This window comes from Myxine glutinosa, chromosome 4 (genome assembly GCF_964187855.1).
Source record: "Myxine glutinosa chromosome 4, kmMyxGlut1.1, whole genome shotgun sequence".
Classification (NCBI taxonomy): domain Eukaryota; kingdom Metazoa; phylum Chordata; class Myxini; order Myxiniformes; family Myxinidae; genus Myxine; species Myxine glutinosa.
The window spans coordinates 30,019,615-30,032,339 of record NC_136264.1 but is presented as its reverse complement, the minus strand read 5'-3'; the positions used below and the strand labels follow the sequence as shown (position 1 = coordinate 30,032,339).

At 42.9% G+C, this 12,725-nt stretch overlaps 2 protein-coding genes across 19 annotated transcripts in view; both read left to right on the top strand.

Moving 5' to 3' along the window:
- The window catches only part of LOC137418304 (COP9 signalosome complex subunit 1-like), a 90,267-nt gene extending 80,785 nt beyond the window's left edge, over nt 1–9,482 (top strand). For 6 of the 18 annotated variants that reach the window (XM_078775579.1, XM_078775587.1, XM_078775576.1 and 3 more), the window contains 8 exons: nt 716–773; nt 905–990; nt 1,419–1,513; nt 3,790–3,895; nt 4,055–4,135; nt 4,312–4,449; nt 4,638–4,772; nt 9,162–9,482. In XM_078775579.1, coding sequence (XP_078631705.1) covers nt 716–773; nt 905–990; nt 1,419–1,513; nt 3,790–3,895; nt 4,055–4,135; nt 4,312–4,449; nt 4,638–4,772; nt 9,162–9,218 — 756 coding nt within the window. In that variant the 3' untranslated portion in view covers nt 9,219–9,482. Of the gene's footprint in view, nt 1–715; nt 774–904; nt 991–1,418; nt 1,514–3,789; nt 3,896–4,054; nt 4,136–4,311; nt 4,450–4,637; nt 5,179–9,069 lie in introns of those variants that run through there. The other 12 variants (XM_078775580.1, XM_078775581.1, XM_078775577.1 and 9 more) reach the window with 2 other exon arrangements.
- A 692-nt stretch (nt 9,483–10,174) lies between these two features.
- The window catches only part of LOC137424550 (COP9 signalosome complex subunit 1-like), a 146,530-nt gene continuing 143,979 nt past the window's right edge, over nt 10,175–12,725 (top strand). Inside the window, exon 1 of the mRNA XM_068112124.2 lies at nt 10,175–10,331. The gene's annotated coding sequence lies outside the window, so the exon portion shown is untranslated. The remainder of the gene's footprint in view (nt 10,332–12,725) is intronic.

Here is a 12,725-nt window from a genome sequence, read left to right as displayed (position 1 = left end):
CATATCGAGTAATACCTCATATGAATGCCCTTGATGAGTGCTTCCCAGATCTGTAAACAGTTTGACGCTATGACGTCATTTGATGACGTCATGACGAAAAAACGGAATTTTCACATTTTGGCAAGATACGGTTCACCCTGTGGGTGACATATTTTTTAATGATTATTATTTATTTATTTTCATTATTAATCATTTATTTATTTTCTTTCTCATTTGGCCAATATCTCAGGCACCTTTTGAGCTGGGAAGCTAATATCTGGACATGACAGTGACCAAGTGATGTGGCTATCAATGATATTTTTGATTTATTGATTAATCATTTAATCGATTAATTATTTATTGATTAATTGATTAATTATTGATTAATCAATTAATTATTAAATTTTTATTAATGACTTATTTAATTAAATTTCTAAAAGATACATCTTCGGATGAAGCACTAGTGGTTTAGTTATGCTATTAGCCAATTGATTAAGAAAATATTTTGTGATAATCTTTTATTGATTTTAATTATACAATTAATCAATCAATTAGTGTACACCTCTCCCTCCCAATGCAGCCTCAATGAGCTGCACTGCGGTATTGTCGGGCGCCAGAGGCGCCCCGGCAATGCCGCGCTGTAGGATATTTAATTATTTGGCATGGGGGCGGTGTACTTTGAATGTTTCTGTACTTGTTCTGACTTTTTTTGCTCTGTTCACTCACGTGACCACAGCGTACAGACAGAGACAGCCAACAGATGGCAGTCGTTACACGACTCAAGTGTGCCGCAGGTATATGCAAACCATTTTGTTTACCGCTGTTTGCTTCTTGTGCACACTGGTGTACACGTTGCGTTAAGGCAATCTCCCAGTTATCTGCCCTAGCAGTGCAGGGTAAACTACCTTCTGATGTGTGTCCGCAGGTCTCGCTGAACTTGCCACAAAGAAGTACAAACAAGCGGCAAAGTTCTTCCTCCTGGCTTCTTTTGATCACTGTGACTTTCCTGAGGCATGAACTTTGGGAATTGCTTAAAAGGCGAAGGAGTTTATTTTTGGTGCTGATTTATTTTTTATTACAAGTGGTTTATCAATCACATTTTTTTTTTCTTTTTATATACAGGATCGAGGCTCATGAAAGAGCTAACATTTATCACACAAAAAATCAGACACAAAGTTTATAATAAGGGGAGCGACAGACAAGATGGGGAGAGAAGGGGAATCACACAAACACTTGAGAGCAGAGCACACAACATTTGAGAGCAGGGAGATGTGTGGGAGGGAGAGGGCTTGGGGGGAGGAGGCGTGGGAAGGGGGTGGGGGGGGGGGGCAGGGGAGAGAAGTATAAAACACAAGGACACTGCAAGGACTTCCAGGAAAGAAGTTGGTGGGGGCGTGAGCACATTGGTGCTTGATGTAGATTTTTCGATCCTTTGTCAGATGGTGTCCCAAAACAATGTGGCTGTGTATGGTGGATTGTGTGCACTCGCTACGTTTGATCGGCAAGAACTACAGAGGAATATCATCAGCAGTAGGTAAGGCTCATTGCGGTTCCAAAGGTTGTCCAACGCCATTTGTTGAGTCTGGAATTGTATTCTTCATAATTATCAATAAATCGATGTTTTTAAGATCTCTAAACAATGTATTCAAACGTTTTTTTAAAAGCCCCGAAGAACGACAATTTATCCTGAATTTAATTATTAATCATACTATCTATAAAATTTTGACCGTCATCAACTGAGCGTGGCGGTTGGTGAGGTCGACGTGTCTCCCATTTTCCATGCAAGAAACCTTGTGCAGTCACTGATTGTCATCTAACCATGAAAGAACAAATTTAGAATGTTTGCCACTCCGTTACTGCAACAATTAGATGCATTGGACAGATTTGGAACCATCTTAAGAAGCAAGATACACTCGTTTGTTCCCAGCCAATTAAATGGTTGTAACAGCCTGCTTTATTGTCTGCTAGTTCAATTGATTGGACATGATTTAAAATGAAACATCTTTCTATGTGAGGTTCCACAGTTAGTGCATGTCAGAGCAAAACCTTTACCATAAAGTTGAAGGCACTTTCTGTGGAATTCCATGATAGAATAGTGAGGAGGAATAGATCTGGGGAAGTGTATAAAACTATTTCTAAAGTGTTGGAAGTTCCCAAGAGCACAGTGAACTTCATCATTAGGAAATGGAAAGAATATGGAACTACCCAGAATCTTCCTGGGGCTGGCCGTCCGACCAAACTGACCAACTGGGAAAGAAGGATATTGGTCAGGGAGGTGACCAAGAACCCAATGACCACTCTGACAGAACTACAGCGTTCCTTAGCTGAGATGGGAGAACCTGCTTGAAGGACAACACTCTCTGCAGAATTTCCCAAATCTAGGCTTTATGGGAGAGTGGTCAGACAAGCCACTCATGAGTACATGTACATGACAGCATGCCTGGAGTTTGCAAAAAGGCATGTGAAAGACTCATGAGGCAAAAAGAGCATGAGGCAAAATATGTGATCTGATTTGATGAAAATTGAATTATTTGGCCTGAATTCAAAGTGCTACGTCTGGCGGAAACCAAGCACAGGTCATCGCCCATCTAACGCCATCCCTACTGTGAAGCATGGTGGTAGGAGCATCATGTTATGGGGATGCTTTTCAGCAGCAGGGACTCTATCCTTCCATATAGCACGCTTCCACAAATATGCGTGCTGATAGACCAGACTGATAGTGACGAACAAAGTTTGTTTTTCGTTTGGGGCAGGGCCACCCAAAGTCACCCCTGATTGGCATCCAATTGATTGAAGCACTTGACTGTAATCTATATATTAAAGTAGAGGAAGTTTTGTGTCCGTCTGTCACGCTACGTCATTACTTCGAGGATGTCATTACGTCATACGAAGGCTGACTTCACTGACCGCCATTTTAATTTATATGCCGTTCAGGCCGAACACGTCATCGAAGCGGTCAAACCTGTCATATGTCACAATCTGCATGCTCTACCTTTACGTTTTTCATTCAGTGTGAAACACAAACAAAGCGATTGTTAAAATCATATCGCAAGCATACGCGTCATGGGTCTTCCAACGACACAGCACGTATATGCCAATAATACTGAACTAACGTTCATTATTTAAGCGGTGTATTATTTCAGAACCCACTATGATATCCCATGGCCAAGAAGGACTTTTATGGTTGGAGATAATAAATCGTACCGCAATGATGTATTAATACTGTACTAATCGCCTATACACTGCCGCAATGACATATTAATACTGTACTAATTGCCTATACACTGCCCAAACAAAGGGAGGATTTTCCATGGAACTCTGTTCCACAGGTCCCTGCTAGTTACCCTCTTCATTGAGCCGATTAGCCTGGAGGTTCACATTCTTTTTCCGATAAAGAAATTGAATGTTGGATCATTTTGCTCAATAATAAATGAAAAGTAGGTGTTTTGTGTGCTATTTGTTCAATCAGGTTCTCTTTATCTATTATTCGGACTTAGATTCGGAAATACAGAAAATTCTAAAGGGCTCACAAACTTTTTCTCATCCCTGGAATTACTGATGTGGTTTCCTTCCTCAGTGACGAGTGAAAAGTGGTCTTTTTCGTGGGACCTCTGCACACGAAACACGAGGCATTTGTTTATACATTACTTTGCTGGAGACATCCAACACAAACCAGCTCTTGAGGGAGATCCTAAAAATCAATTTGACCCGATTATGGGGATAAGGGGAGAATGAATAGGAAGAACATTTCACATTTACATAATCATAGCATTGCAAGAAACATAGAGGAATTTCTGCATCTCCTTGCAGTTCCTTCAAGCTCTTTCTGGAGTTGGAGCCTCAAGTTCGTGATGTCATCTTCCATTTCTATGAGTCCAAGTATGCCTGTTGTCTTCGCATGCTCGACGACATGAGGGTGAGCGGAGAGACAGTTTTGTACACTTGAGAGCTGTAGGATTGTTGTACTTTGTAGTTATTTTTGTAATGATATCCACGCAGCAGCTGTGAGATTCTAGCAGTAGATTGTATAGTAAACGATTGATATGTGTGAATATGGCGCTTATTTTGTACACAGGACAACCTTCTCCTGGACATGTATCTTGCTCCACACGTTTGTACCCTCTATGGGCAGATTCGCAACCGTGCTCTTATCCAGGTTGGTCTATCCTCTCAGTAGATATGGGAATATATGTGGATTTGTTGTGCGGGTCTGTCTGGCGGCCATGTGTCCACCAATGCTCCAAATTGTTTGATTGGATGCTTTGATTGCATCTTGCAATTGAACCAGTTGGAAGAGATGCTGACGAGCATTCTGTGGGTGTGGTGTGGTAGTACTTCAGTCCATACTTGTCAGCTGACATGCACAAGATGGCGGCAGCCTTCCACAGTTCATTGGCCAATTTGGAAGATGAGGTCAGTCAGCTGATCCTCGATGGGTTGGTGAACGCCCGCATTGACTCCCACAGCAAGGTAACCAATCTTTATTATAACATTTTTCTTTCTTTGCTCTTGGTTTTGTGCTTTCTTTTATTTGCCATTTGCTAATTGTTTTTTTTCCTATGATTCTTTCATTCCGTCCTTGTTCACTTTGAATTTTGTACCCTTTCCCCATCCAATCTATTTTTCATTATTCCTCTCCTTCTGATGTTGTGGTTCAGACTTTGTACGCACGTGACGTTGACGCACGCAGCACAACGTTTGAACGCTCCTTGCAAACTGGCCGCGATTTCCAGCGTCGAACCAAGGCCATGGTGCTACGTGCTGCAGTGTTGCGGAACCAGATCCACGTCAAGGTGTGCGAATTAGATCGGGAGCGATCCACAGCACAGGTCGCCTCAAATCGGAACCAAGTTTGTGACTGACATCTGTATCTGAAATAAATTCACGGGCATTTAATTACAGCATCTTCTAAATATTTGTGATGACATGCTACCTGGTCTTACCTTTGTTTTTAGAATTTATCCACGTTCACTCATCAGCCCCATGAATTCTTCCAGTTTCCAAGTTACTCATAATTTGTTTTTTCTCTGACATTTTATCAACTCAAAATTGTGTGACCCACAAATGCAGCAATGTAGTATCACGATGTAATGTAGTCACTCACCTTCATCGCATCCTGCACAACTGTGACGTCACGTTGGTGTCCTGGTTTAATGTTCGGCCATGTAAGATAATTGAGAATAAAGGTCGACTTGCTGATTTCCTCCCCCAATTCCAATGCAGTTTGGTTGCAATGTAACATTTGCAGTGATGAGTAAAAGGATTGTGGGGTGGGAGGTGAGGGGCAAAGGTCAGTGGAGAGAATCGGTGGACAATTCACATTATCCTTGATTTTGGGAAACCTGTTGGTGAAGAGATTTTAAGCAGTTCAGAGAACTTGGCTTGTTGGCTTTATGATCACACCACTATGCATGCACATGCACGTTGTTGCTAAATTTAGTGTTTTCCTTGAGCATTAACGTATGGGGCGAAGTATTGGGTGAACAATGTTAATTTGAACCTGCCCAATACATCCCATTTTCATTCCATTACTCTCAACTTCCATTCCCAGGGTGATTGATGAATCTATGTGGGTGCTGTCTCTCAGATGGACATTAATGGGGTGTTCTGTCTGCTCGCCTTAGTTAGTGGACGTTAAGGATCCCACGGTGTCCTTCACGATGATTAGGCAAGCTATTGCCTGCACCCTGAACAAATTATTACCCTAACCTTTTTAGCTCTTTCACGAGCCTCGATTCAGTATACAAAAAACAAACAACAACAAAAAAAACAACCTACAAGGGGTACTGTATCAGCGGCACAACCGCACACCTGTCAGATCTTGTACTAATCCACAGCCACGAACGACGATGATGACGACAAACTTCCATTCTTCTGTCTATCGAGGCCAGAATACACCCTTTCCTTTTTCTCAATCTTTTCCACATTTTAACACTAACATTCTACCCCTCCTCCATCACCCCCTTGCCCCCACCTCCACAAGCTAACGTAAAAATAAATATTATTTCCCCAACTTGGCAAACAAACAAAATCGGAAAAACGAAGGTGATGGCAAATGGTAAAGCATGTGGTGAGGTGGAAAGAACTGGGAAGTGGCCCTGTGCTGTGTGCAGGAAGGGTGTCGGAGTGAACTCCATTCAATGTACAATGTGCGCTGAGTGGGTTCATCAAAAATGTAGTGGTCTGAGAGGGTCGTTAACCAGTGTGGCAGCTACATTCAAGTGTAAGGTGTGCACAGAGGGAGCTGCAGATGGAGGAAATGTTGAGTTGGATCTTGGAGATGGCATGAAGCTGGAAGGTGTGAAAACATTTTGCTACCTCGGAGACATGCTGAATGGAGAAGGTGGATCAGAGTCGGCAACGGTTGCTCGAGTGAGATGTGCATGGAAGAAGTTTCGGTAACTGAGTGGCGTGCTGACGAGGAGGGGAGTGTCGTTGAAGCTGAAGGGAAAGGTGTATGCTGCATGTGTGAGACGTGTTATGATTTATGGGAGCGGGACATGGGTGATGAACGCAGAGCAGTAACGAAGGCTGGAAAGGGTGGAAATGCGAATGGTTCGGTGGATGTGCGGAGTATCGTTGAGAGAGAGGAAGACAAATGATGAATTGCAAAAGATGATGGGAATAGAGCCTGAAATGGATGTTGTGAAGAGAAACAGGTTGAGATGGTTTGGTCATGTGTTGAGGAAGGACGAAAGTGACTGGTTGAGAAGAGTGATGGAAATGAATGTCGAAGGAAGTAGAGGACGGGGAAGACCGAGAAAGACTTCGCCAAAGGTGGTGGAAGAAGAAATGCGGGCAAGGGGGTTAACAAGGAGAGATGCAGAAAATAGGGCAAAATGGAGAAGATTGTCATGGGGCACGCAAGGCTAACCCCCGCTTCAGCAGGGAAAATGGCCTTAAAATGCATGTTGTTGTTGTTGTTGTTGTTGTTGTTGTTGTTGTTGTTGTTGTTGTAACTCGGCAAACAAGAATGTTTTCCACATTTCTTTTATTATTATTATTTTTTGCTCAATACTGCATATCCATCAACAGGTTGTTGCAATGGGGCATGACAGCACAAATCGTAAGAGCAGGAACTACACCTCTGCTTATACACGACCATATATCATACAGTCCCTTGAAAAAGTAAGTACACCCCATGTAAAGTTTTGACTTTTTTGACATATTTCAACATACAGCTATTTGATCTTCATTTCAACAATATTGAGAGATAAAGGTGATATAATATAAGAAATATCATGAAACATTTACATTTTGTAGTCCATTGTATAATATAAATAGACATAAATGCAAATTTCGCATGTGGAAAAAGTAAGTACACCTTTGGCTCTAATAGGTGGTATTGCCCCCTTTGGCAGAAACAACCTCAAGTAGGCGTTTCTTATAACTGTCTACCAGTCTCTGACATCGACTGGGAGAATTTTTTTTCCACTCCTCCATGCAGAATTCTTTCAGCTGTGCGATGTTTGAGGGGTTTCTTGCATGCACAGCTCGTTTCAAATCCCCCCACAACATCTCGATGGGATTTAGATCCGGGCTTTGACTTGGCCATTCCTGAACCCTCCATTTCTTTCTTTTCAGCCATTCCTTGGTGGATTTACTGGTATGTTTTGGGTCATTGTCATGTTGCAAGGTCCACCTTCGGTTGAGCTTCTACTTCTGACAGATGGCCTCACATTATCCTCAAGCACCCTCTGGTACAATGAAGAATTCATAGTGGATTCTATGATGTTGAGCTGCCCAGGCCCTGATGCAGCAAAGCTGCCCCAAACCATAATATTTCCACCACCATGCTTTACAGTTGGTATCAGGTTCTTGTGGTCAAATGCTGTCTTTGGTTTTCGCCAAACATGTCTTCTGGTACTGTGGCCAAATAGCTCTACCTTTGACTCATCTGTCCAGAGCACATTGTTCCAGAAGTGCTGGTCTTTGCCTAGGTGTTCATTGGAAAACTTTAGTCTTGCCCTGATGTTCTTTCTGGACAGCAAAGGTTTCCTCCTGGCACACCTCCCATGTAGATCAAATTTGTGCACCCTCTTTCTAATGGTAGACTCGTGCACTTTGACATCAACAGTGGCAAGAGCTACCTGTAGGCCCCGTGATGACATTCTGGGGTTCTTCGAGACTTCTTTCAGCATCTTGCGGTCTGCTCTCGGGCTGAACTTGCTGGGGCGGCCTGGCCTGAACAAGTTGGCAGTTGTTTGGAATCTTCTCCACTTGTAGATGATCTTCCGGACAGTCGAATGATTGATTTCAAATTGTTTGGAGATCTTTTTAAATCCCTTCCCAGACTCGTAGGCATCTATAACCTTCTTTCCGAAGGCCCCAGAGAGCTCTTTTGATCTTGGCATGGTGACGCTGCACACTTCAACAACAAAGAGCAAACCAAACTAAATATCTGAGGTTTAAATACGACAGGTTCCTCCAAGATCCTCTCTAACGATGTTCTAACATTTGCACCTGAGCTGGTGCACCTGATTCAAATTTTAGGTATTTGAAGTAGTGATAAATGTAGGGGTGTACTTACTTTTTCCACATGCGAAATTTGCATTTATGTTTATTTAAATTATACAATGGACTACAAAATGTAAATGTTTCATGATATTTGTTATATTATATCACCTTTATCTATCAATATTGTTGAAATGAAGATCAAATAGCTGTATGTTGAAATATGTTGAAAAAGTCAAAACTTTACATGGGGTGTACTTACTTTTTCACGTGACTGTATATGAAAAGAGCAGTGCAATCGCATGTGTGATGCATCTTTGAGCAGCCATACCATGACCTGGATAATATAAGATGCTCGATAAATGTTATGCAGGCCAACATGATTTGTGATTTTCGTTTTTTGTAACAATGAAGATTTGGAGGACTTTTTAGTTCAGCTTCTGTTTGAGGAAGCCACAAAACTGTTCATTTATTTATTTTTGCATATTTCTTCACAACCAATATTTCTCTTATGCTGTTGTTTTTGGGGCCATTTGCACATTGTGTACATTGAAATGGCAGAAAGGTTTCACCTTTTTCTTTTTCTTAACTATCTCATTCCTTTCTATTCCTTTTCCTTCTATTTTCCCCTCATAGTCTCTTCTCCAAAGTACACAATATGCAGATGGCTCCTCAGTAAACAGTTAAATTCACTGACACAGTGAAACTGTGTAACCCTGACACCACAGTGCCTCCCACGTGAAGGAAGTCAAGGCGATCCGACCCCAGCCAACAGTCAGACATGAATCAGCACCAACCTCTGAAACTTTTGCACTTTCACATGACTCTCATCATTACACGTCACAACCTTGTGGTCAGCTGACTCTCCCAACACTGATTTGAATGCTTGTCAGAGCCTCTTATTCCCACATTGATTCCAAATTTGTGCATTATTTGTTCCATCATCTCATTTGCACATTGCTGTCGTTGCTTTTAAACCGATTACAATTGAGTGATGGTCGAATAGAGTTTTGACATTAGCTATGTGGAATAAATTATCTACAAACTTTGCTATGTTTGCAATGTTTTCATTCATCCTTTAAGCCAAGGAGTACAACGTCATGTATATTGTTACGGACATGCCCGAGATAACTCTGAAGGCCAACGTGTCTATTAAAAGACCACAGGCGCCATCTACAACACTCACCTCTGGACGGATCTTTGCACCTAGGGTCGGTTTACCGTACCAGTTAGATGATTGAAGTAGATGGGGAACTACACTGGCGGCTGTGTAAGGAATGTTAATCCAAGCGAACCAGCGGCGCTGTACAGTTATTGTATATCATACCAATTAATAACTTGGGCCAATTACCACAGGAGCACTATCCCAGATCAAACCTGAGCAATATAAGTCAAGACACAATATCAACTCTTTCATAGATTTATTCAACAAAAAGGAATTGGCGGGAGACACGGCAGTTGAGAAATTCAAACGGGAAAATGGTGGGAAAACTCAGGATGAACAATGCAAGCAATTTCACACTTTCCAGGTGCATATACATTCCCCTTATCCCCAACATGATATATCCACCATCGGATGTCTTAGAACAATTACTTAGCACTTCTCAAACAAAAGACACCAGATGCCTGAAGAAATGAGAGAGAATGCGGGTAGAGCAGTAAGAAACTGTCGTTACATGAATTGTGGCCACCTGATGGTTCTGGATCCCAGCTCGCCTCAAGCATGCCCTCTCGCAGGTCTCTCAATCCTTTCCATTTGCGTCCCGTGGTCTGGAGAGGCTTGATGGTCTTGGGCTGGCTCGATGGACTCCACAGCTGAGCAGGAATATGAGCCGGTGCAGTGAGGTGAACAACGCTTGTGTAGACAGGCGACGAAACTACAGCTGGCTCCGTTGAAGGTGCGCCGGGCTCCTTGGGTCGTGAGTATGTGTGTGCGTTCCTGTATGTGTGTGTGTGTGAAAGAGTGAGTTGGAAAGTTGAAATGATAGAAAACGTAAAGAATGAAGAAGACGAAAGTCGGAAAGGAATGTTTGAGAGAAAAGTTGGAAAGAAAGTGAGTGAAGGAGCGAATTAATCTATGTGTCGATCTCCAATCTCTCATCCCATCTGTCTTAAAATCCCTTGCGTTTCGTCTTTTATGGGTCCCCCCACTCGTTCCGTGGCTTTGAGGCCCCTCGATGATGCTGGGATAGTGGGGGCAGTCGATGCCCAAACCTCCTCCCCTTGGTGGTGATTGACTGGGTCCCCTCTTTGTTTGATTGGTTTGATTGGTCGGCAACTGAGCTTGATTGGTCAAAACGGAGCCTTTGCCGAGGTTCCGTCTGGGAAGCGTGGAGGGGCGAGAACTTTGCGGCTGCCTGTAAATTTGATGGATTGCTGCCGTTCAGGGGACGTGGGAGGTAGATGATGCAGTGGTCTTTGGAGGAAGGTAAATGAGGCAGTCCCTTGTCTTCCTTCCCCCACACCCAAACCCCTCAAGCCAATTGGGCCAAATTCTCCACTGCAGAGAAGAACATGAGAATTTGTTATTGGTGCCATTTTTACATGTGTTGGCAGCCGGAAATGGTCTGAGTCCAGAAAGTGAAGAAAGGAAAGAACATGAGCATATGCTAACTCACTTTTACAACTCATATCAGTCCACATGATAACTATGTACAGTGCCTTCCTTCAGAAAGTATTCCCACCCCTTGACTTTTTCACATTTTGTTGTGTTCCAGCTTAAATTGAAAATGGATTAAATTGAGATTTTTTTTTATCACTGATCTACCCATTATACCCCATAATCTTGTTTTCCGCTCCCTCTTTTTGTGTGTTTTGTTTGTCTGGTTGATTTGTTTGTGAAGTAAATGTTAGCTCTTTCACGAGCCTCGATTCAGTATACAAAAAAAAAATCTTTTCTACCCCCGCTAATTTCACCCTAATTCCAGTTTTTTGAAATACCAACTTCTGTCCTGGAAGTCCTTGGTGTCCTTGTGTTTTATACTTCTCCCTCCACCCCCCCCCCCCCTTCCCACGCCTCCTCCCCCCAAGCCCTCTCCCTTCCACACATCTCCCTGCTCTCAAATGTTGTGTTTGTGTGCTTCCCCTTCTCTCCCCATCTTGTTTTCCGCTCCCTCTTTTTGTGTGTTTTGTTTGTCTGGTTGATTTGTTTGTGAAGTAAATGTTAGCTCTTTCACGAGCCTCGATTCAGTATACAAAAAAAAAAAAAAAAAAAAAAAAGGAAGTCAAAAGTGGAGTTTTTCTTTTAGAAATTCTTACAAAATAATGAAAAACTGTGTCTTCTGAATCAAAAAATAAAATAAATGTAGATAAAAATTATGAAGCAAAAACATTTAAATAAATAAAAATGTATATATATATATATACATATATATTGTTGCGAATATGGAATTTGGCCTCCATATCCGCTTGTAAATATTCCCCTATTTCCCCAATACTCCCCAACTATCCCCAATCCCCCATTCCCTAGTCCCATTGTCTGTAAACAACACTCTGTAGAACCGACCTTCCCCTTTTTCCCCCATTAAATGTCGTGCCCAGGTCCACCGCATCTCACGTAGACAACTTTCGGACATCTTGCTAGTTATTCTTAGTTTATGTCAGTTAAGGACTCCTTTCCATTAATTCTGACTCTTCGTTGCACCAGAATGTGATTATATGGCACCAGTAGTGAGTTTAGGACCTTCCCATACCTCCTTCCATCTTCTTCCCCAAACAACAACAACAACAACAACTACAGCTACAACAACAACTACAACCACGGCGCGCGGGGGGAGTGTGCGTCCTCCCACCAGCTCGGTTAGCCGCCATGACCATGCGCTCCACGGGGTTACCACGAAGGGGCTCCCTGTCAGCCCCTCGTCAAGGGCGGAGCCGGTAACCCCCCCGCATGCACCCAATGAGAAGCAACGAGCCGATTCCATCTGGGGCGGAGCTAACGAGCCGAGGGCGTGTCACTCCCCGCCGGATATACGCAGCGACTTACCGGATGTGAGGTCAGATGCGCCCCCAGCTTGAGACGACAAGACGCCACCTCGAGCGCTGTGAAACCTCCTGCATCTACTGGACCGTACAGTACCCTGTCCTTGAGCCAAGAGTGCACCTTGAGCCATTGATACCCGCTTTCCTTGCCATCAATCCCCGTGTGAGTCAGCCTTTTGTCCCGTTTATCTGTCGTCTGTTGGGGTTAATATAAGAGTGTGTCTAAGTGCTTGTCTTTCTATGCTGTCCCTCTCATCCCTGTAATCTGACCTTCCGCCTTAATATAATCTCCTCCGGAGGTCTTGAGAACC